The sequence below is a fragment of the Oncorhynchus mykiss genome, chromosome 13, assembly GCF_057628025.1.
Source record: "Oncorhynchus mykiss isolate SJ-2025 chromosome 13, ASM5762802v1, whole genome shotgun sequence".
Lineage (NCBI taxonomy): Eukaryota > Metazoa > Chordata > Actinopteri > Salmoniformes > Salmonidae > Oncorhynchus > Oncorhynchus mykiss.
This window is the reverse complement of record NC_143034.1, coordinates 49,700,898-49,725,269: the sequence shown is the minus strand read 5'-3', so window position 1 is coordinate 49,725,269 and position 24,372 is coordinate 49,700,898. Positions and strand designations below refer to the sequence as shown.

Genomic DNA, 24,372 nt, shown 5'->3' with positions numbered 1-24,372 from the left:
TAATTTAAAATATTTTACTGAGTTACAGTTCATATAAGGAAATCAGTCAATTGAAATAAATTCATTAGGCCGTAATCTATGGATTTCACATGACTTGGCACAGGTGCACCAATGGAAGGGCCCACCCACTTGGCAGTCAGGCCCACCGACTGGGGAACCAGGCCTAGCCTATCAGAATGTGTTTTCCCCACAAAAGGGCTTTATTTCAGAAATACAGAAATACTCCTCAGCACCCCCCTCCACCCCCTCTCAGGTAACCACGTCACTTTAGTCGTCCCCTCGCCTGCCCGGGCTCGAACCAGGGACCCTCTGCAGACAACAGTCACCCACGAAGCATCGTTTCCCATCGCTCCACAAAAGCCGCGGCACTTGCAGAGCAAGGGGAACCACTACTTCAAGGTCCCAGAGCGAGTGACGTCACCGATTGAAACGCTATTAGCGCGCACCACCACTAACTAGCTAGCCATTTCACATCGGTTACAGTTACAAATGGTCTGCTGTTCTGAGGCCGGTTGGATGTACTGGATGTAGTTTATGGTAGAGAAATTAACATTCAGGTCTCTGACAACATCTCTGGTGGACATTCCTGTTGTCAGCGTGCAAATTGCATGCTCCCTCAAAACATGAGACATCTGTGGCATTGTGTTGTGTGACAAAACTGCACATTTTAAAGTGGCCTTTTATTGTCCCCCAGCACAAGGTGTACCTGTGTAATGATCATGCTGTTTAATCAGCTTCTTGATATGCCACACCTGTCAGGTGGATGGATTATCTTGGCAAATGAGAAATGCTCACTAAGAGGGAAATAAACAAATTTGTGCACAACATCTGAGAGAAATACATTTTTTGGGGGCAAATGGAACATTTCTGGGATTTTGTCATTTCAGCTCATGAAACATAGGACCAACACTTTACATGTTGCGTTTATATTTGTGTTCAGTGTAGATAGTCATTATTGAGACACGCTAGAACTGATATAATGGCAACAAAGCAATGGGAAACGACTTTAGGCGCACTAGAGCTCTTTAGATAATTTCGCTCAGATTATTAAAAGTAAACTGGATTCTAATGTCGACTTTTATTATGGATAACAGTATCAAGCAAAGGGTTTTACTCATGCTGGGCGGCAGGTAGCCTAGTGCGTTGGGCCAGTAACTGAAAGGTTGCTAGATCGAATCCCTGAGCTGACAAGGTAAAAATCTGTCGTTCTGCCCCTGAACAAGGCAGTTAAACCACTGTTCCCTGGTAGGCTGTCATTGTAAATAAGAATTTGTTCTTAACTGACTGTTGGACTGTTGGAGCTAGGAACACAAGCAATTCGCTACATCTGCTAAATATGTGTATGTGTTTGATTTGATGTTTAATTTGGGTCTCTAGGTGATAACGTTTAAGAACCCCTGCTCTATGCTTTCCAGTTGTATTAGCCTCACATGATCATGCTGGCTCGCGAGGCTACAGTACAGTTGCATTGCTACTGAATATGAAAAATAACAGTGATGATAAAATGCGAGTATTTGTTTTAGAATCGACCGAATCACTGTAATCTCCCACCCCACTAGCGGAACTATTTTTACGGTCTACATCACATATCAGTGTAACACACAACATTGGCAGGCAGCCTTGAGCTGGAGTAGAGAAACACATCTAGCAGATAACGGAATTATATAAGTATTAAAATATATTGTCACCAGTATATTACCGAATGTTGTTAAGTAGTTAATCAATGTAGCTAATGGTGTAACATAGGTAACATTAACCCTCAACATTTCTTAGGTGGCACAAGCTAGTTAGCTCGGAGCTAGCTATATTTGACCATTATTGGAAAGTCTGGCAAGTGGTAGCTAGGTTTTTTTATAACCATGTAGCTAGCTACTGTAATGTTAAATATCAATTGACAAACAGTTTGCTAACTCGACGTTAAAATATGTACATTCATTCATCATCATTTGATTTACAAGGCGAGCGAAAATCTATGTATAAACAGTCTGAAAATAGCTTCTTCAAATGTGGTGAAAAGACAAGCCCTATCAGTGTAATTTTGGTTACTTCGGGTAGCCGAGGGAACAAATTGCTCTTTAGGTACCCATTTCAACGGGTTGCAGATTGCACATCATCACTCACGAGTAAGTAGTCCTTACTGTGTGTGTGACGTTAGCTTGCTATGTGGTGTGATATGTAAAATTTGGTAAACAAATCTTCTAATCTGATGTCTTTGCCCAATAGCAAAACAGCGAAGTCCATATGCATTGAACACTACAGGAGATGCTCTTGAAGACCCAGATGGAGATTCAAGGTATTGGTCATCATATTATGTCACCTACATAATGTTTCCATGTTTAGGTCTATATCACGATGGGGAAACAAACAACATCCCTTTGAATGGGGACTGTTAGCTTTCGAAAACCCTCATCCATGTGTCGGATTTTCAGCCATTACATTCGCCCGCATTTGGCTCGGTGTAAACTACAATTCCGATGCTGTGTTTTAAGGTTTAAAACCGTCAATAATCATCGCTTTCGAAGCGGTTTTCAAAACGTATGCTGATATGCCCCCTATCTTTCATGTCAGTGTAGCCGGTGCTATACTACACCGCTGTAACTCTGCGTTGTGTGTGGTTGATAGAGACCATAAACGTGGACTTTGGAGATCAGGTAGTTTTAATCAAGCAGAACTGACTCTCTGCATCTTGCATCTGCATCCAAAAGGAAATAAAACATTTGTAGAGCACATCTGTTCTGAGAATCGTCGCCTCTTTCTCTCTCAGTGCATCAAAATGATTTGGAATACAAAAATTAATACACTCTCTCCTTATTATACATAACATATTTTACATTGATAAAACCACATACCTGCATCCAAAAGGAAATAAAACATTTGTAGAGCACATCTGTTCTGAGAATCGTCGCCTCTTTCTACAACAGATGCACAATAGGAGGGACTGGGATCATTCGAGGAGCTAGCCATCGTTCACACATACAATAGCCTGCTAATACCTTAGCTAGCTATTAACCACATGTTGAATTCAGAATATTGATATCATCCTAAAAAGTACAATTACAAGTGCATCTTAACAATACCATCCATTTATGAGTAACCTCTAAATATACATCATTATTCATGAACAAAACATTGTGTGTATGACTTTGTACTTAAAAGAATCAAACTTTTCTGAAGACAGAAAAAGCGTGCCTACCTCTCTCAGTGCATCAAAATGATTTGAGCACGAGCACGCCGGGCAAAACGTAAGTACACACTCCCCTTCTCCCAGGATGCAGGCATGCATAACAAATCAACACAACATATTGATATATGAACCTGGTGAAATTCACATAGTACTTCAACAACTGTTACATTCACCCCTCCTGAATTTCACCAACCTTGTAAAACAACAAAATAACCTACCAAGCTCAAGGCTTAATTCTGAATTCAGCTCAAAGCTACCCATAGGGTTCAGGGCAAGCGAAAGTTGGTCAGGCCTTCAACTGCCCCTAGATGCATAGTGCCTCTTACACTATATCTACATTCTTAGCCTTAAAAAAAAATCCTGTACTAAATCATCTCTGTACTATGTTAAACTTACACCTTCTGGTGGGTTGACTCTATTAGTCTCTTTACTGGTTTAACTACCCTCCCCGCCCTTGTGCGACCTGCCACTGGGCTAGGGGCCATAGTAACTAACGGTGGCTCTGGCCTTAGATCATTGATCAGAGGTGAGTTTGAAGGAATCAGCTCCAGAATCTCAGAGGTGCTTCCCCGGTCATTTTCCTCAAGAAAACAAGGTTCTTCTGGGTCTGACTTTCCATCCGATGTCCAGAGTTCGGAGTAATCGCTTGAATCCTCCGCCAGCCAGGATGCACTTTCCTCCCCAGAGTCCTCCATGTCTTCCCTGTCCAGTCCATCGCCGGAGTGGGTGGCCTCTCCTGCATCTACATTGATTGAAGGCCCTGCAGCATCACTGTCATTGAAGTGTACTGAATCATCAATTTCAAATGGCAGGAAATTCACCTGCAGCAGTAGATTCCTGTGAACCACTTTCTCTCTGCCATAACGATCTTGGATTATGTACGTGTGAGTTTGTGGATTGACTGAAGTCACTGTGAAAATCTCGGGGTTCCACTTGTCAGCCAACTTGCGGCGGCCCCTTTCACCCTTGTTGGCGATGAGGACACGATCCCCCATGGACAAACCGATGCCTTTAACCCGCTTGTCATACTCCCGACCTTGTCGTCTCTGTTGCTTGTCAGTGTGCCTTTGGGCAACACTCATAGCTTCCTTCAGCCCAGTGATCAGAGTCTCGACATACTTGTTGCAATCCACAACACTGGAGTCATCCAAAACATTGCGGAACATAACATCCACTGGTAGCCGAGGGACTCTACCAAACATGAGAAAGAATGGAGCATAGCCCGTAGTCTCGTGAACAGTGGCATTGTAGGCAAATGTTAATGACTGGATTTGTTCAGGCCAATGTTCTTTGGTTTTCAAGGGCAGACTCCTGAGCATGCTACCTAAAGTCCTGTTGAAGCGTTCAGTTTCTCCATTCCCCATTGGGTGATATGCTGTGGTTCTGGACTTTTGGACACCGGAGAGCTTAAGCAGTTCTGCTATTAGCTCACTCTCAAAATTTGCGCCTTGATCAGTATGGATCCTTGATGCAAAGCCGTAGACACAGAAGACATGATCCCACAGTTTACGAGCTACTTGCTTGGCTGTCTGGTTTCTGCATGGCCATGCATGGGCAAGTTTAGTGAAGTGGTCAGTCACCACCAGAACATCAACTGAGTTCTTCTTACTGTCTTCCGCTGTCCAAAAATCCAAACACACCAACTCCATGGGAGAGCAAGTTTTGATGCTCTCTAACGGGGCTCTAGCCGCTGGCTCTGGTGTCTTTGCTAGAACGCATCTCTGGCAGCAGCGCACATACTCCTTGATGTCTCTCTCCATTGCCGGCCAGAAAAATCTCTGCCTGGCCAGAGCTAGAGTTCTAGCTTGGCCTTGATGTCCTGCAAGGTCGTGAATGCCAGTCATCGCTTTGAGTCTCAACACCTCTGGCAAGACATACTGGAACCTTCTCCGGTTTGTGTGACTCTCCTTAATGACACGATACAGAACTCCCTCTCTTAGGATCAAGCGATCCCACTGTTTCATCAGCAACAACACTTTAGAAGAAACACTGTATCGATCTCGTCTGGTGGGCCGTTTCTTATTGAAGACGAAAGGGATGACCTTGGAAGTCACAGAGTCTTGCAGCTGGAAATCTCGAAGTTCCTCGTGCGAGAGTTCAGGCAAAGTGTCAATACCAGGAGAAAGCAGCCGTTGGGTGTTGGAACCAAGCTGGATTGCTTGCATCTCCATTGAACATTCCCAGTCAATATGGAGCTGACATATGGCCTTCACTTCAGCAGTGGTCAAAGAGGTTATCTCCTGGGGATAAGAAGCCCAACGGAAGGCATCTTGGACATCATCATTCAGTGTCCCAACAGCCTCAGACAGAAGTGCTAGGTAGGACTCCCTCATCAGTCTCTGCGCGACAGTCACTGCAAAGGGATCGCGGCTCAGTGCATCTGCTACTGTGTTCTTGCTGCCTGGGATACGCTTCAAATCAAAGTTGTACGGTGCCAGCTTGGCAACCCATCTTTGCTCGCAAGCGTCCAGCTTGGGTTTTGTCATGATGTACGTTAACGGGTTACTATCTGTCCAGACAGTGAACTCGTGCCCCTTAAGCCAGTGACTGAATTTCTCACACACACTCCATTTCAGTGCTAGAAATTCAAGTCTGTGTGCCGGGTACCTTCTCTGCGACTTACTCAGTGTCTTGCTCGCAAATGCTATGGGCCTTGCCTTATCTTCACCTTCAGGTACTTGGCAAAGCACAGCCCCAAGACCATCCAAGGAAGCGTCAGTGAAGAGAATGAACGGCCTCTCGAAATCAGGGTGAGCTAGCATGACACAATTCAAAAGAGCATCCTTCAGCTTCTGGAATGCAACGACACACTCCTCAGTCCAATCCGATAGCGTCAGCTTCCGGAAAATCCCACTGTTGCCCTTCTTCCCATCTCTTCCTCTTCTCTTTTGACCCCCAGTGAGTGCAAACAAAGGTCTGGCTATAGCAGAACAGTCAGGAATGAAGTGCTGGTAATATAATACCATACCCAAGAAGGATTTCAGCCTCCGAGCAGAGGGAGTGCATCCATCTGCCTCCATCAGCTGAGCTTGGCTCATCTTGGCAATGGCCTCCACCTTCTCAGGATCCACTGACACACCGTCCTCTTTAATGATATGTCCGAGGAATTTCACTGTTCTTCGTAGAAAGTGGCATTTTTTGGGTGCTAGCTTGAGATTGTTGGCTCTTAGACGGCTAAACACAACTTCAAGTCGCTGTAGAGCCTGTTCCTCGGTGGGTGCAAAGACCAACAAGTCATCTAAGTAACAAAGGAGATTTGAGAAGTTTAGGTCCCCAAATATACTCATCATTCTCATGAAAGAGGCCGGGCTGTTACACAGACCTTGTGGCATGCGATTGTACTCATAAAGTCCCATTGGTGTGGTAAAGGCTGTGTACTTCTTGTCCTCTTCGTGAACTGGAATGTTATAAAATCCTGAGGTCAAGTCCATGGTGCTGAAAAATGCACTGCCACCAAGGGCTGCGAGGCAATCTGCTTGATGAGGAAGGGGATGAGCGTCCTTCACCGTTCGTGCATTCATCCACCTGAAGTCAGTGCATAACCTCAGACTCCCGTCTTTCTTCCATACCATGACTAAAGGGGAGGCATACTCACTAACTGACTTGCGTATAAGACCTACTTCTTCCATATCTGTCAATACCTTCCTCAGCTTCAGGTAATGAGCAGGCGGAACTCTTCTGTATGGTAGCCGGAAGGGTCTGTCATCAACCAGGTGGATACGGTGAACATAACCCCTGGCTTCTCCGCAGTCCAGATTATGTCTTGAGAAGATGTCTTCATATTTTGTGATGGTATTCACAAGCTTTTCCTTCCACTGGTCAGCTACCTGGCATCCATCAATGTCAATGTCTACTAATCCTAGATCAGACAGTCTTTGTTTCAGATTGTGGCAGCCATTGTCATCCTGCTTCTGTTCCATTGGGGTTTTCCTCACCTCATGAAGGCCCTGAAATATTGTTGCATCCTCAACAGCCAAGCATGTAGACACATCTGCCAACTTCATGTTACGTCTTAGGGTGAGATGTTTGTCAGAACAGTTTACTACCTTTAAAGGCACCCAGCCATCTCCCCACATGGGTGTAATAACTCTACCCACGAGTATGTTTCTGGGCATGACCTTTGACCTGGTAGGTTCGACTATTACAGTGCTGCCTGGAGACAATGCCACATTTTTAGGAAGTTTACCCCAAACTAAGTGTTCAGTCTTGGGCGAAAGAGTCACAGCTTGAGTGAGCTTCACTGTCCCAATCTTGCCATCGACTTGCTGTCCCTTCCATCTTGTGACACTTGTCATCATCTGCAGAAACTGCTCACCCTCTGGTGAGTGGGTCTGGCCATCCATGTTGTTGACGAGCTTCCAGTATTCATCCGTGCCTTTCATCTCATGCAATAGATGCTTAATGACATTCGATCCCAGGATGAGATCATCACGCTGTCCAGGAACAACTAGAGTGGGCACTTTAACATCAATCCCATAGATTTGCATCTCCAAATCATAGAAACACTTTGTTGAGGTCTTCTTCCCCCCACACCCCACTAATACTAACTCTGTGGGAGGCTGATAATGCTGAGGAAGGGCACCTGCTTCCAAAAGTCTCTGCTCCGCATGTTCACTTAATGTACAGGCCATAGACCCAGTGTCAAGCATGCCCTTAAGCTGCACTTTCCCATGTACAGACACAGAGGTGTAAAACAAATCTGAAAAAGTCTCAACTTCTTGTGAACCTAACATAACAATTTTCTCTCCTTCTTTCGCATCAGAGCACAAAATCTCATACGTTTTCTCAAGATCATCAAATTCTTTCTTGGGGGTAGACAGTTGAACACCCACATTTCCCCCCTTCACCTGTGGGCGTGTCAGTTTAACGGTTGCTGCTGTGGTGGTGAGTTTCTCTGCTGTTGTGGTGGGCGTCTTTCACCACCGGGATTGGCATAGCGTTCCCCCGGTTTAGGACAATTTGACTTCCAATGATCTGGGGAAAAGCACAGGAGGCACAGGTTCTCATGTCTACAGTGCATCACAGTGGAGTGATCTGTTGAGCCACAAACCCTGCATTCCCTACGCCTGAAGGGCTGGGTGGGGAAAGATGGTGCCTTGGCCTGTGTCTGTGAAACCATAACGGGTGGTATGCTCTTCTCTAAGGTACGTTCAAGCAGGTGAATGAGTCTCTCGATACTTGCACTCTGCCCATCTTGTTTGGCGCTTGATGTGAGAGAAGTGTCACTGCACGTACCAGCATTGACCCCGCCTTCACATGGAGTTATCTGGGGATGTACTGTTACTTGCTTTGAGGATACAGCGGTAGATTGACACATGGTGGCCTTCCTGCGGCGTTCATGTTCATAGATTCTCTCCTGTACTTCACTCGCAGTCCATTTCTCAGCAGACTTGTATTGGAATACTGCTGCCAGTTTGGGGTCAGGGCAGTATGTTACAAACATCCTAACGACATCAGAGTTGGAGCTGTCAATCTTCTGTCCTTGTCTCTTAAGGCCCTCGTCAGCGACATCTACAGCCTTGTTCAATCGAACCCAGTACTCCATAACAGCCTCTCCGGGTACAGGTTTAGTATTGTAAAAATCAGCCAAGGGCATGCACGAATAGGCCAATTCACTGAAATTCTGTTTCAGAATGTCAAATACAATCTCTGGCTTCTCTGTAGGATCAACTGTTGTCTCATTGCGTAAATTTATCTTTACCATGTCTCTTGCTTTGCCAGATAATCGACTAATCAACTCATCTGATTGTTCCCCAACAAGACAACCCTTTCTCCTCAAGTATATTCTCATCAACTCCTCCCATTCATGAATGGAGCATTTGTCTGTACCATCTCCTCTATATGTAGGAGGTTCCTTTATGTCTGATTGCATGATGAACTTAATTTGACTGAGATCTACATATCCTACTGAGTCTGAATGATGATCACTTATCTTTTCTGTACTTACTGGTGGCTCATAAGTACTGGACCTGCCACTCTGTAGTTCTTCCCTAATGGAGCTCCCTATTTCCCGGGCTAGCTGAGTGACCAGCTCAGCTAGACCATCTACAGGGGCATTTGGATTAACACTAGATGAAGGGCTTTCATCCAATTTTTTTGTGGAGCAAAACATGGGGGAACCTCCTGCACCTACACACTTTACCGGGGTTTGATCAGAGTATGAGAAAAACCTCCCCCTCCCAGCAGTGAATTTGGGTTCATCACCATTATAAGATGCCATGCCACTAAAGTTACGTTAAAATGTCTGTTGATGAACACACTTCTATGTTGGTTAACGATAAACAGCGCTCTCAATACATCGTTGTCAGAAAAAAGAAAATAAAAAAAAAACTGTAGTTCCGATTTCTGCCACAAGGCGGCAAGAGTACCTCAATGATATTTTTAGTCTCTAGAGCAGCAGCGCCGCGGTGATTGAGCTGACGTCGATCAACGATGAATCCGGGTCTAGAAGGCACCAATGTAGCCGGTGCTATACTACACCGCTGTAACTCTGCGTTGTGTGTGGTTGATAGAGACCATAAACGTGGACTTTGGAGATCAGGTAGTTTTAATCAAGCAGAACTGACTCTCTGCATCTTGCATCTGCATCCAAAAGGAAATAAAACATTTGTAGAGCACATCTGTTCTGAGAATCGTCGCCTCTTTCTCTCTCAGTGCATCAAAATGATTTGGAATACAAAAATTAATACACTCTCTCCTTATTATACATAACATATTTTACATTGATAAAACCACATACCTGCATCCAAAAGGAAATAAAACATTTGTAGAGCACATCTGTTCTGAGAATCGTCGCCTCTTTCTACAACAGATGCACAATAGGAGGGACTGGGATCATTCGAGGAGCTAGCCATCGTTCACACATACAATAGCCTGCTAATACCTTAGCTAGCTATTAACCACATGTTGAATTCAGAATATTGATATCATCCTAAAAAGTACAATTACAAGTGCATCTTAACAATACCATCCATTTATGAGTAACCTCTAAATATACATCATTATTCATGAACAAAACATTGTGTGTATGACTTTGTACTTAAAATAATCAAACTTTTCTGAAGACAGAAAAAGCGTGCCTACCTCTCTCAGTGCATCAAAATGATTTGAGCACGAGCACGCCGGGCAAAACGTAAGTACACACTCCCCTTCTCCCAGGATGCAGGCATGCATAACAAATCAACACAACATATTGATATATGAACCTGGTGAAATTCACATAGTACTTCAACAACTGTTACATCAGCGAGAAATAATCTTTCAAATAAAAAAGATACACTTACTTTAGTAGTTTTACACAGATCCATACACATTGTGTGCCCCCAGTTTATTAACTACATTTCCTCCTCAGTTATCTTACACACAGGTGTTCGGAGCACGCTAGATAGCCAATTTGCACAGGAGGCGTCCAATGTCTTCCATCAATAAGCTCTGAAGTAACATGGACATATGTCCGTGTGGGAAAACTAACCCAATAATGGCGTGTAGTAACTTGAATAAAAAATAAAAAAAAGTATTTCTCACTGATAAGAGATATACATTCCTTATGTTTCCAATATAGTACCTCAGGCAATGCTTGTTAATGTTTAAAGCAAAGTGTTTGGGCTCTCAACAAAACTCCCCTAGTCAGAAGATACTATCATCATTATGTGCTAAAGTAGTTAGCATTTATGAATTGGGTAGGGGACTGTGTGACACTGCACCAGCGTGACAGGCTTCAGCATATTCATCATACCTTTTGTTAACCAGTCAAGTTTTGGATATGTTCATATCAGAACAAAATTAGTCAACATTTGATTAAAACAATTGCGGCATGTGTGTTGGCTAGGGTCCTATTGGCTCTGGATCTCCCAAGACGGTTAGGGTTGTATTTGTGCCCTCTTGCAAATGTGTCTGTGATATTACAGCATGGGTTCATGGTAATACACCTCTTATCTGTTGTTTGGAATATGTGATTATGAAAGTCACTCTATATGTATGTCAAATAAATGGATAGGTTACATGAGCTTTTTAACCTTGTTACATAAGTGCCTTTTGCTTAACATGTGGGCTTTTAAAGTGTTTGCTTTTTAATTTTCAAGTGACATTCAGATAAAAAGAAATGGCTGGCATGCAAAATAGTGGTACAAGAGCAATGCATCGTGAAGCGTTACAACATTTTCTGTAATCAAGTCTTTGGTACAAAAATGAGATCAATTTGCTTTAAAATATTTATTCAAGTCACTCTCAAGTGGTAATCTAGCTTTGTTTGTGATGTCCTTCTGTTATGCACTCTGTTCAATTGTCTGCTGCATTTTTTTTCTTTTGTTTGCGTTTTCTTTTTTTTTTATGGCCCTACTCCCATTTCAGAGAACAAACTCCATTAACTGATCAACAGTTGGTAGCAGGGTAAGACCAAGTCATTCTAAAACCACCTTTCCTTTGTTTACCACACCCTTGTCTTTATTCACTCCTTCCTTCCTGTTTTGTCTTGCATATATATATATATAAATATATATCCTGTGTGTGTGTATATATATATATATATATATATATATATACCTACGCCAACCTTAATCTCTGAAATTCCTGTTGAATTATTACAGATGGAATGATTCACTGGTCTATCTTGGTAAATCCTGCATTTCAATTAAGCCTTGTTAAGTGATTGCTCCAAAACCAGCGGACATAGATTCTTCAGTTCATTTAGCGTTGGAATCCACTTCATCTGATGATATTTGATTGTTGGGAAATCAATTCTGAATAAATACAGACTTCTTCTACATGGCTAAACCAAGCAGAGACATAATAACTTATTTCTCAGAACAAAAAAACATAGTCATGATTAAGATTGGATTAGAATCTGTCCCTTTTCGGTTGTCTGGTGGAATAATACCACCTAATGATGTTGATATAATTTGTATTGGATGATGGGGCCAGCCTACAGCATGAGCTATGTAAACCAGCATGAGTCTGTCACCTCCCCTTTACAAAGCCCTCACCTTCTCTGCCAGAGGGGGCTTATTCACTGTCATCTCTCCTTTCCAAGTACTATTTACACCAGCTCCTCTCAAACTGTGATCCATCAATCAGGTTCCAGGCTGATCCATGTGATTAACCTAACCCTCCTATCCATAGTCACACTATGGCTACCATTATAGGTTGATGGACTAAACAATAAAACAAAGACAATGAAACCGAATTAGATATAATTGGCACTTTCTCAGATATCTTGTTGCTCTCCTCCCTTCCTGCTCTACTCTCAGCTGGTTTACTTAGGTATTTTTCTCCTCTCTTTCTCCAATAAGGTTCTCTGACATCATCCTCGCCACTATCTTGGCCACCAAGTCTGATATGTGTGGGAAGAAGTTTGAGCTGAAGATAGACAATGTGCGTTTCGTTGGGCACCCCACCCTCCTCCAGCATCCTCACACCATTCAGGTAAGATACTTTTTTTGTGAATTTGTGATGGCCTGAGCATAAATACACATTCACCCGCAGAGATTCTCTGTCAGTCAGTCCAGCAGTACCATGAGATCTGAATAATGACTGTATATGAATGGATGGACAAAGCCATCAGTCACGTGACACAATTCATCCCTTTGTGAAGACTCAATAGCACATTTGAAGCCAAGGAATTCAGTTAATATGGCATCTCATGGATATATAACATGCACAGTTTGAGCTGCTCCAGAAAGTGACGTTGCAGGCTAGCTCAGTGCTGCCCCCTCTCAATGAATAAATCAAGTTGAAGGCCTACCGGGGTACTGCAGGCTTCCATTAGTCATTTAGTAGATGCTCTTCTGCAGAGCGATTTACAGGAGCAGCTAGGGTTAAGTGCCTTGCTCAAAGGCACATTGACAGATTTTTTACCTAGTTGGCTTCGGGATTAGAACCAGCAACCTTTTGGTTTTAAAATAATCAGTTCAAGGACGTACATCTGGTGTAATATAATAAATTATTGGTACCATGCTTGTCTTAGAATATTTTCATTTATTTACACGAAGATTGACCACGAAGATTGACATTTTCCCAATTGCGGTCGGCTTTGGCTTCATTGAGAGGGGGCAGTTCTTCTCCTCTCTATCTGAAACAGCAATTCTCCTTTGACTTCTAATTCCACTCTGAGACTGTGAATTCAGGTCACTCGCTCCATCTAGTGGAAGAAGTGCCTTACATCTGTGTTTCACAATCATTATTTGACAATTCACAGAAGTAAGATAGAATGATAGAATATAAGGGGTGGGGGTGGAGAAATCATTTGGTGTGAAATTCTAGACAAATATTGAAATGGTTTGTAACGTAACTAAAACGTATCTAACCTAAGTAGGTTGATGATAGGTACTATTCCATTCACTGGACTACATGTAGCCTGTTAGAGGGTTGAAATTAGTGTCCTGATGAACCTGATAACAAATTACTCAACTAGTGCAGTGAATCATTTGCTTTCCATAAAGACTTATTTAATCCATGTGATTTGTATGCTGTTGATTGTATCCAAATGGCAATTTCTCATCAGTGTGATCCCCTAATAACCGAGCCTGAGCCGTATGTTAGAATCTTTACAAAATGGCCCTTTTTAGAAATTATACCAACAATTCATGAGCTATCGCTCTCATAGAATGTTATTTCAAAGCTTAATTGAATACCTACTGTAATAAACCAAGTTTTAAAGAGTGCAATTATATATTTATGTATTTTTGTAAATAAGATGTTGAAAATACCAGTATAAAAGGCACAAATAAAAGGAGCCATTTAAAGCTGTTTATTCTTGTCTAGAGAGCTTTGTCACAGGACTAACATGAATGTTTTCACTGTGTTGTTTATACATTTCAATACATACAATAGAAAGGATTATGATTTAAACAGTGACGTGCAAAGCCATTGATCATAGAATGATTTAGAACATCTTATATCTATTATATTTATGATCTTATTTCTTTCTGTCCAGGTGTCCAAGACAGACCCCTCACCTAAGAGGGAGATGCCCACCATGATCCTGTTCAGTGTTGTGTTTGCTCTGAGGGTAAGAACGTAATTTTTATTTTATTTTCTATAAATAGCTTTTTCTTTCCTCTTGAATATAATTACTGTCATGTCAATAGTATTCATCTTCATTTGATGAATAAGTGCTAATACTCAGGTTTGGATTAGCTAAATGTTTTCCACATTATGTGCTTATTTTACAAACACCACATTCATTGGTGATAAATACATTTTGTCTAATTAAATAAAATAAATTGGCTGGTAATTTGGGTGGGTGAGGCCAGGTCAGGGAGAGTGCTTTCCCAGAAAGGGATGGGTCTCTTGGGGTGATAACATTCCAGCATGGGGTCTATCTGTGTTGGAAAGGAGGGTGAGAGCTGGGTGGGGGCAGTGGGCCCTGTTTAATCACTCTACCCAGCATGGCACTACCCTCCCCTGGGCATGACTCAGCCTGGCAGACTGCTGATTCACTGGAGGCTGCCTAGCCCTGCACAGCTGAGACTGGGCAGAATGTGCACAGTCATGTTCTAACCTCATATCTGCCCAACAACCCACCCAGCCTGTCACTCACTGGCATTTTCCACAGCTCTGCGCCTAACATGACAATGCAGAAAATGATGTCCTGCACTTTTGACTTGTTTGTTTTTTATTTTGAAATATGAGTAATTTGTTTAAATACGCTATTGATTCATATTTTTATATTCATATAAGTAATGTCACTCAATGTCGGTTCACCCAAAATTATTTAACTGCAATAAATAAAATTTGACATGAATGTATTGTTAAAATATCAGATAGATTTGTTTTTATAGTATGCACATTTTTTAAATTAGCAGTTTGGAACTAGGGGCATTTTACCGCTCACAATTTTTAAATTAGCAGTTTAGAACTAGGGCCATTTTACCGCTCACATTTTTTAAATTAGCAGTTTGGAACTAGGGCCATTTTGCCATTCACATTTTTTAAATTATCAGTTTGGAACTAGGGCCATTTTACTGCTCACATTTTTTAAATTAGCAGTTTGGAACTAGGGCCATTTTACTGCTCACATTTTTTAAATTATCAGTTTGGAACTAGGGCCATTTTACCGCTCACATTTTTTAAATTAGCAGTTTGGAACTAGGGCCATTTTACCGCTCACATTTTTTAAATTAGCAGTTTGGAACTAGGGCCATTTTACCGCTCACATTTTTTAAATTAGCAGTTTGGAACTAGGGCCATTTTACCGCTCACATTTTTTAAATTAGCAGTTTGGAACTAGGGCCATTTTACCATTCACATTTTTTTATTAAGTTATTATTGAACTGACTTGCCAGACCATAGATTCCCTATTTGTTACAATTACAATGTAATAATTGAGTAGATGCTCACAATTTCAACCAATGTGTTATAACCATTACATATTTCTAATCATCTATAAACTAATAATAAAGTACTTTTTAGTAGTAAAAAATGTAAGGGATATTTCGACATTTCAGAGTCTCTGCATGCAGTTTGAAGGAAGTTGCTAACTAGCTCAAGCGCAATTGCTAACTAGTGTTAGCGCAATGATTGGAAGTCTATAAACTTCTAGTAAGCATTGGCTCACGAAACAACCTTTCACTTCCTTCATACTGGACGCAGAGACATAAAAATGGTATCGACGAGTTCATCTGACTATGGGGAATTAGATAAATTGCCACAATCTCGAAGTATCACTTTAACCCAGTGTTGAAGTGTGATCAGTGTTCCAGTTGCTTTGCACCAGTGTCTCATAATGCCGTCTCTCTGTCCCTGCGCCTCTTACAGGCCAACGCCGACCCGTCAGTCATCAGCTGCATGCACAACCTGTCCCGGCGCATCGCCATCGCCCTGCAGCACGAGGAGCGCCGCTGCCAGTACCTCACCAGAGAGGCCAAGCTGATGCTGGCCGTGCAGGACGAGGTCACCAACATGACCGAGAGTGAGTCACATACTACATTACCCAAAACACACCACTCAGTGCTTGAGTCTAGTACCATAAAGTACCCTCCATTAAGTACCATATACCACGAAGTACCCACTTTACTCTGATAGCATTTTACAGAACAATGCATATATTTTCCTCTCCATATTGTTCCAAAGAAGATGGGGAGGAGAGGTGTCTGTCAAAGTCTTCACAATGTCATGGAGAGGTCAATGTATGTGACTTGATTTTCTGTGTTTTCGTTCTTAGCTGATGGCAGCCCTCAGTCACCGTTCAGACAAATCCTTCCTAAATGCAAGCTTGCCAGTGACTTGAAGGAAGCATATGACAGGTTTGTAAAAACACCATACAAAGTCATGTATTTGTGGATAGATTCTTTGTTCTTACAGTGCAGGTGTAATAATAGAGTCTGTGTTGTGTTTCTAGCCTGTGTACAACAGGGGTGGTGAGGCTCCATATCAACAACTGGCTGGAGGTGAGCTTCTGTTTACCTCACAAGATCCACCGGGTAGGGGGCAACCACGTACCCCCAGAGGCTCTGGAGCGTAGCCTCAAGGCCATAAGGTGTGTATGTGTGTGAGTTTGTCCTTTTGTGAGCTACTGAACACTGTTTGAGACGTGTGGGTTACAAGTTGTAACTGACGGCAGAACTTCGTAGGCTTTCATTGTATGTGGACATTAGGTTGATCAGATCTGTATTATGGAACGTTTTACAGTAATTATATACCGAGGCTGTGAGAGAGAAGTCTATGTGGTAACAGTTAGCTCTTGTGGCCTGCTTCTTTATGTGGAACTATTAACTGCATCTGGTGAGCAGCTCCACCAATAATTTCCTGTAGGCCACAGCGCCACCTAATGGCGTTCTTTATTTACTTCTTCTGCCTTTCACATGCTTATGTTTAGTCAGACCAATGTTAGTATCTTCATCTCAAATTACTACTACAATTTTGCCCTTAGTAAAACATGCATTGGAACTTAAATATAAGCCATAATGATAGCTATATATTATGAGTATTTTCCAAGAGAGAAAATGTTGTACATTTGTAGCAACAAAGGGGCGCTAAGTGTATTTCCATACACTTCACGGACTATGTAGAATGTAACTAGTGATAATTAGTCATGAACATGGGCTCTGTGTTAAATGTATGTGTTGTTGTCCCCCAGGCCGTATCATGCTCTGCTGTTGCTGGACAGTGAGAAGGCTCTGCTGGCCCAGCTGCCTTTGGACTGCTCTCCTGCTCTGGTGCGCCTCATTAAGACCTGCTCTGCAGTCAAGAACCTGCAGCAGCTGGCACAGGATGCAGACCTGAACCTGCTACAGGTTGGTAGGAGCACCTTGCATCAGTACACACTAATACATGGGTATTTGATTGTTTATTATTTGAATACTTATTTTCTGTGTATTTGAGTATTTTCAAATAATGTGGCTGAATAAAATACTTCTATTGGAAGTATGTAAATGTATTTCAAATAATTTCCTATAAATAGCCTACTATTTGAAAGCATTTTCAAATACTAATTTCAAACACTTTTTTAAAATGGAGTGTATTTGAGTCAGTGTATTTCCAAATACGTTCCAATATTCAACTACTTGTCTTTAAAAATATATAAAAAATATAAATACTTACTTCCAAATGTATTTGAAAACAAATGAAAACCCTAAATAGTATTTGAAGCCAAGTTTAGTTGACATCGGCCCACTTTTGAACAGGGACCAGGGACCAGGAACAGGGATATTTGATTGTAAGTTGCTGAACACTAACATGCTGCAATATAAAGAATTGTCGATATAAAGAATAGCAAGTCATTACAAATTGTCCTCAATGTCACATCATATTGTTGGTGTCATAATGTTGCTGTTCTCATACTGCCATCTAGTGGGGTAAATTATGAATCTTCTTTCTCTTCAGTAATATTTCATTTCTATACAGACAGGTTCTGTCCATGCCCAATAATGTATTTTCACAGTTACATTTTTGTTTCTGTTTGTTGTGTGTGCAGATCTTCCAGATTGCTGCTCACCTGGTGTACTGGGGAAAAGCCATCATAGTGTACCCTCTGTGTGAGAACAATGTCTACATGCTGTCCCCACACGCCAACATCAGCCTGTGAGTATCTGTGTGTGTGTGTGTGTGTGTGAGTGTTTGAACAGTCTCGTGCTCCCTTTCTCTCCTTCTCTCATTCCTGCCATGCCTCATTAACAGGGTGTGTGCTGAGAGTTGGCTAAACTAATGAACCAGACACTGTAATCTGTACATCCATTTTATACCAACATAATAAGCTGTCATCATGAGCATCAGGGTGCTAATTTTGAATTATGACCTAACGATTGGATGGTGAATCTATAACAAAATGTGATGTCATATCATGTTAACCCATTATTTTTGTTGATTGAATTAGATTTTCTTTTGGTCACTCATGGTTTGTCTGTGTTTCGTACTGTAGACTGAAAGGATTCTCTCCAGCTTGAACATTTGTAACGGGTACAATATGAATATGAAGAAGTAAGGAATCACCATCTCCTTCTTCTTGCATAGGTACTCTCCATTGGCTGAGGCGTTTGGCCAGCAGTTCCCAGGTCATGACCTGCCTTCCATGCTGGCCAAGTTCTCCCTGCCGCTCTCACTGTCTGAGTTTAGGAACCCACTGGATGCGTCTGTGCAGGAGGTAGGTCTATTAGGAAATACACAAGCTCATTTTGACTAAAAGATAGCTTCCAGAAAGCTACTCGGCATATAATTGATACCTTAGAAATGCTGATGTCTGAAGCAGAAAGAGCGCCTGGGCTCTCTCCCAGACCCATTCCTGGTTTGGCCGAGCTCTCTAAGCGAAGATGATAAATTATAAAAGACATCACATCAACTCCATCCTTCTCAACATCTATTTTTCATGAGAACAGGACCAGAACACGCAGCTATTTCTTGGCTCTATTTTGGGCCAGGTTGGAACCTTTCTGTCTGAAACAGATGCGCCCAGTTACAGGGTGACGCTTCTTCCAGTTCCACTTGTTCAGTTTTTTTCTTTGAGTGGTGCCTCTAACCCAGTGTGTCCCTTCTCATTTCCCCTCCACCTCTGGCCAGGCCCAGCTGATCCAGATGGTGGTGTGGATGCTCCAGCGGCGCCTGCTGATCCAGCTCCATACCTATGTCTGTCTGCTGGTCCCCCCCAGTGAGGAGGAGCCAGGTCTGCTGCGGGACGAGGAGCTCCCCCTGGTGGCCCGGGTGGGGGGACGCAGCCTCAGCACGCCCAGCGCACTCAGCTTCGGATCTCCAAGTATGTGAACTTCCCCTTCAACCAGCTGTCTTGCACTCTGGGGATGAAGTGTTGATGAAGTACGCTCTGTTTTTATGTACTACCGTACCTGGTTAACCTGTTCAATTCCTGTTCAAAAGGGTTACCTGCTACAGTTGTGCCTCTAGTCAGCTAATCATTAACCCCTGTCTGTCATTCCTTCTCCTCAATCAATGTCTGTCTGTCTCATTCTCTCCACCCCTCACTCTCTCTCTCTCTGTGTAGCCAGCAGTGATGACATGACCCTGACCAGTCCCAGTATGGAAAACTCCAGTGCAGAACTGCTTCCTGGTGGAGACTCTCCACTAAACAGGAGGATGACCGAGACGTTACTGGCCAGCCTGACAGAGCACGAGCGCCAGGTCATCCTCAATATCCCAGCTGCACAAAGTCCTGAAGACCTGCGCATGTTTGCCAGGTACAGTATGTCCCCTGCACTTTACTAGTTGGCACCAAGGTGGGCTACTGTATTTTTAGTGGCGTAATGGCGCCCTCTATTGTGTAACCGCCAGTATGACAGGTGGGCTGGTTCATTTTGAAGGACCGGGGCTGGAGGCTCTTGTGACTAGTATATCTTCAGAACAAACATACATCTGTCAGCTTGTTCTTGTGGGGAATTAAAGGATTTTTGTTCAAGGCTTTGAAAAAAAAAAAAAAAAATCTCATCCTGTCTTCATGTAAGAATATATGGGAAAAATAATGGTATTTTTCAGTTGTGTAACAATTGCTGAGTTGCAGAAGTGAGAAAAAGCTTGAAGGAAAATGCCAAAGCCCTAAGCAGTGAATCAATAGTGTGACTGCATAGTGTGCAGGATGCACTAATGTGATTACTGGCTCTAACAAGTGCTGCTTCGTGCTAGATTTACTCAGCTAATGATTTGGTGAAGAATTTGCTTTAGTCTCATTTCTCTGCCTGTTGTGTGATGTTCCTTCCTTCTTTCCAGGCTGCTGCACTACTTCCGAGGGCACCATCACCTGGAGGAGATCATGTATAATGAAAACATGAGGCGATCTCAGCTGAAGACCCTCTTTGACAAATTCAGAAGTGTTCTGGTGGTCACCAACCATGAGGACCCTGTCATCTCCCTCTTCCAGTCTCCTCTGGAGTAGAGGTCTGTCATCTCCCTCTTCCACTCTCCTCTGGAGTAGAGGTCTGTCATCTCCCTCTTCCAGTCTCCTCTGGAGTAGAGGTCTGTCATCTCCCTCTTCCACTCTCCTCTGGAGTAGAGGTCTGTCATCTTCCACTCTCCTCTGGAGTAGAGGTCTGTCATCTTCCACTCTCCTCTGGAGTAGAGGTCTGTCATCTTCCACTCTCCTCTGGAGTAGAGGTCTGTCATCTTCCACTCTCCTCTGGAGTAGAGGTCTGTCATCTTCCAGTCTCCTCTGGAGTAGAGGTCTGTCATCTCCCTCTTCCACTCCTCTGGAGTAGAGGTCTGTCATCTCCCTCTTCCAGTCTCCTCTGGAGTAGAGAGGGTAGAGAGAGTAAACAGGTCTGTCATGAGGTGAAGGACCCTTTCTGAAATACCAGACGGACAGAATGATACGGACTGCTGCTGTACAAAGGCCTTTATTATGGTGCTCACTGCTTCTAGCCAACTGTACTCATATCAATGCACCCCAAAACAATAAGATTTCTAAAATAATAACTGTCTGCTCTGCTTGGGGGACTGGGAGTGAATGTATGTAGCTTTTAGATGATTTAATTTGTCCCTTTCTCTCTTAGATGTTTTACGTTCAATGCCTTGTTTTCAATACTACTGTACATGATTGACTAACAGTGTGTGAAGAGCTTTAGTGATACCTATAAATTGGGCAGTTTAAACACAGTACTCCACTTGAGCCTTGCCATTTGGGGGATTCCCAAAAGTGCTAAATCATCTCCAACAAACACAATGTAGGAAAACAACCTTAATGCTCATTCCAGGCTGCAGGCAAGGCTGCCTCCCCCAGGAGTCTCAGTGGGAGGGAAAGAATGAATAGATGCCAAACATCAGACATGCTGTTTCTGCTTTGAGAGAAGGAGCACGACGTTCCAAACATCTGCGAAATCATTGATTCCAAGAGAACTTTTCCAGCAAGGATGTTTATTAATGAGAATGACTGGAATGGAAATTCTAGTTGCTTTGATAGCAGGGAGGGGAGGCTAGATCAAATATTTTACAGATGTTTTGGCTTTGGGTATTTTGCAATGATTTCCCCATAGCTAGACCAAATTACTGAAATAGCTCATAGCTGACATTTTTCACTTGCATTATGTCTGTAAAAACATTAAGTATATACTCATCATGGTTTGATACAATTCCCAAAATATTCCCAGTTTCAACTCTGTCCTGTGTCACCATCACATACGTCCACTGAGGAGGACGCAAAGTCTGATATCACATTGTTGGCCAGTGAGTGAATCTGTATCTCTGCCTGTTTGTTCACTACACTCACACAGTGGTGACCACGCAGATAGAAGCGCAGGGGTTTGGTGGCCCATTCCCAATGAGAGTCAATGCCGATCCGGCTTGCTGAGACCACCTCCCTGAGGCCTGGCTCTTGCAGTCCTATCTGGGTGTCCCTCTCCAGCCACACCTCTGGGTCTGAGGCAAGGTCTCTCCGGTCGAAGCAGCGTGGTATGTCCAGGGCCTGGCACAGCTTTGAGGGACCATTGCATAGCTCTTTGTCCTTCAGGGGCCGGGCCCCCTCCCTCCGCCTGGTTGTCCGCAGCTGCTTCATCAGAGGCAGGCCATTTAGAGGCTCTAGAGCCCGCAGAAGCACAGCAGCACCCTCCCCTAGAGAGAACACACACAGGGAACGATAGAGTGGAGCCATACTGTCTCCTTCCTTTGACCTTTCTCCAGTGTGAATGAATGGATAATAACATGGTGCAACATATAATATAACGTCTTCAATAATGAGAAACAGTTGAAAAAAAGAGAACTATCGCCTAATGAAAGTAACATGGGAGAGCCTGGGAGATGCAACACTACTTAGTCTCTAATGAGGTGATTTTCCTACAGATAAGGCCAACACACTGAACTTTTCTGCGTGTGGTTTTAATGGCAGTTTGGTTTATTACTGGTGGTTTGTTCCACTGCCTTCAGGGTAAGCCTGGCTGTTGTACTGTTTTGTTGTATGGTCTTACCTTGACTGGAAACATTCATACAGAGGTAGATGCCGTAGATGGGGTACACATAGATGGTGCCAGGTTTCATAAACATCGCTGTGTTCCTCTCAGTGCATTTTCCCCCAGCAGAGTGAGAGGCTTTGTCCTCAGGCCTCAGTCTCCACCACCCTCCCTCTCAGCTCAGTGCCATCTGCACTCTGACACACCAATACCTTGCAGCACAAACAAGGGATGGCCTAAATAAAGACTTTCTTTCATGTTTGTCCTCAGTGGGTATGTCTTCAGTAGGAACTTGAGCTATTGTTGTCTCTGAAGAGAACTAGACTACATGTGTGGGGTCACAATAAGCCCTGCTGATGATGTATGTGTGCCAATGGCTGTGCAACCGCTAGCTGGACTCCAATGTTGATACAGGAATACACAACACACATTTTAACCACCATGTTTAGCTAGATCATTCAACTCAAGAGGTGAACAAATGATTGTCTATGAACAATGACAAGCCACCAGGGTCTGACAATCTAGATGGAAAATTACTGAGGATAATAGCAGACGATATTGCCACATCTTCAATTTAAGCCTACTGTAGAGCGTGTGCCCTCAGGCCTGGAGGGAAGCTAAAGTCATTCCGCTACCCGAGAATAGTAAAGCTCCTTTACTGGCTCAAATAGCCGACCAGCCTGTTACCAACCCTTAGTAAACTTCTGGAAAAAATTGTGTTTGACCAGATACAATGCTATTTAACAGTAAACATATTGACAACAGAATTTCAGCATGCTTATAGGGAAGGACACTCAACAAGCACAACACTTACACAAATGACAGATGATTGGCTGAGAGAAATTGATGATAAAATGACTGTGGGGCCTGTCTTGTTAGACTTCAGTGCAGCTTTTGACATTATCGATCAAAGTCTGCTGCTGGAAAAACTTGTGTTATGGCTTTACACCCCCTGCTATAATGTGGATAAAGAGTTACTTGTCTTAATTGAAGCCTATAGAATATCATCCAGTTAGAATCAGGAATTCCCCAGGGTAACTGTTTATGCCCCTTGATGTTTGAAATTTTTACTAACGACATGCCACTGACTGAGTAAAGCCAGAGTTTCTATGTATGCGGATGACTCAACACTATACACGTCAGCTACTACAGCAACTGAAATGACTGCAACACTCAACCAAGAGCTGCAGTTAGTTTCAGAGTTGGTGGCAAGGAATAAGTTAGCCCTAAATATTTCTAACACTAAAAGCATTGAATCTGGAACAAAACACTCACTAAACCCTAAACCTCAACTAAATCTTGTAATAAATAATGTGGAAATTGAGAAAGTTGAGATGACTAAACTGATTGGAGTAACAATAGATTGTAAACTGTCATGGTCAAGACATGTTGATGCAGTAGTAGCTAAGATTGGGAGAAGTCTGTCTTTAATAAAGCGATGCTCTGCCTTCTTAACAAAACTATCAACAAGGCAGGTCCTACAGGCCCTAGTTTTGTCCCACCTTGAATACTGTTCAGTCTTGTGGTCAGGTGCCACAAAAAAAGGACTTAGGAAAATTGCAATTGGCTCAGAACAGGACAGCACGACTGTCCCTTGGATGTACAGTTGAAGTCGGAAGTTTACATACACTTAGATTGGAGTCATTAAAACTTGTTTTCAACTATAGTTTTGGCAAGTCGGTTAGGACGTCTACTTTGTGCATGACACAAGCAATTTTTCCAACAATTGTTTACAGACAGATTATTTCACTGTATCACAATTAATAGTATGCAAGTATAAATGCCATGGGACCACGCAGCCATCATACCGCTCAGGAAGGAGACGCGTTCTGTCTCCTAGAAATTAGCGATTTGCGAAAAGTGCAAATCAATCCC

General features: G+C 42.8%; 2 protein-coding genes across 4 annotated transcripts; one reads left to right on the top strand and one right to left on the bottom strand.

Annotated features, from left to right (window-relative positions):
* Nucleotides 1–1,453: 1,453 nt before the first annotated feature.
* Nucleotides 1,454–22,754, top strand: LOC110486348 (GATOR1 complex protein NPRL3). 3 transcript variants are annotated; one of them, XR_016485950.1, is made up of 15 exons: nucleotides 1,454–2,123; nucleotides 2,224–2,293; nucleotides 11,534–11,572; nucleotides 12,472–12,604; nucleotides 14,115–14,189; nucleotides 15,938–16,091; nucleotides 16,344–16,425; nucleotides 16,521–16,658; nucleotides 17,259–17,415; nucleotides 18,096–18,202; nucleotides 18,632–18,761; nucleotides 19,175–19,367; nucleotides 19,611–19,803; nucleotides 20,330–20,779; nucleotides 20,817–22,754. XR_016485950.1 is itself a non-coding variant. In XM_021557867.3 (14 exons), the coding sequence occupies exons 1-14, from the start codon at nucleotides 1,925–1,927 to the stop codon at nucleotides 20,493–20,495; spliced, it is 1,836 nt and encodes a 611-aa protein (XP_021413542.2). In that variant the 5' UTR covers nucleotides 1,454–1,924; the 3' UTR covers nucleotides 20,496–22,754. The 3 variants fall into 3 exon arrangements, 2 of the variants coding, with proteins under 2 accessions (XP_021413542.2, XP_021413545.2); XM_021557867.3 differs by having other exon boundaries at nucleotides 20,330–22,754; XM_021557870.3 differs by lacking the exon at nucleotides 11,534–11,572 and having other exon boundaries at nucleotides 1,465–2,123; nucleotides 20,330–22,754.
* On the bottom strand, nucleotides 21,453–22,940 carry LOC110486349 (DNA-3-methyladenine glycosylase). The gene is given in 4 exon segments (XM_090194352.1): nucleotides 21,453–22,162; nucleotides 22,516–22,646; nucleotides 22,648–22,709; nucleotides 22,935–22,940. Coding segments are annotated over 4 exon segments (657 nt in total). The 3' UTR covers nucleotides 21,453–21,704.
* Between the last annotated feature and the right edge of the window lie 1,432 nt (nucleotides 22,941–24,372).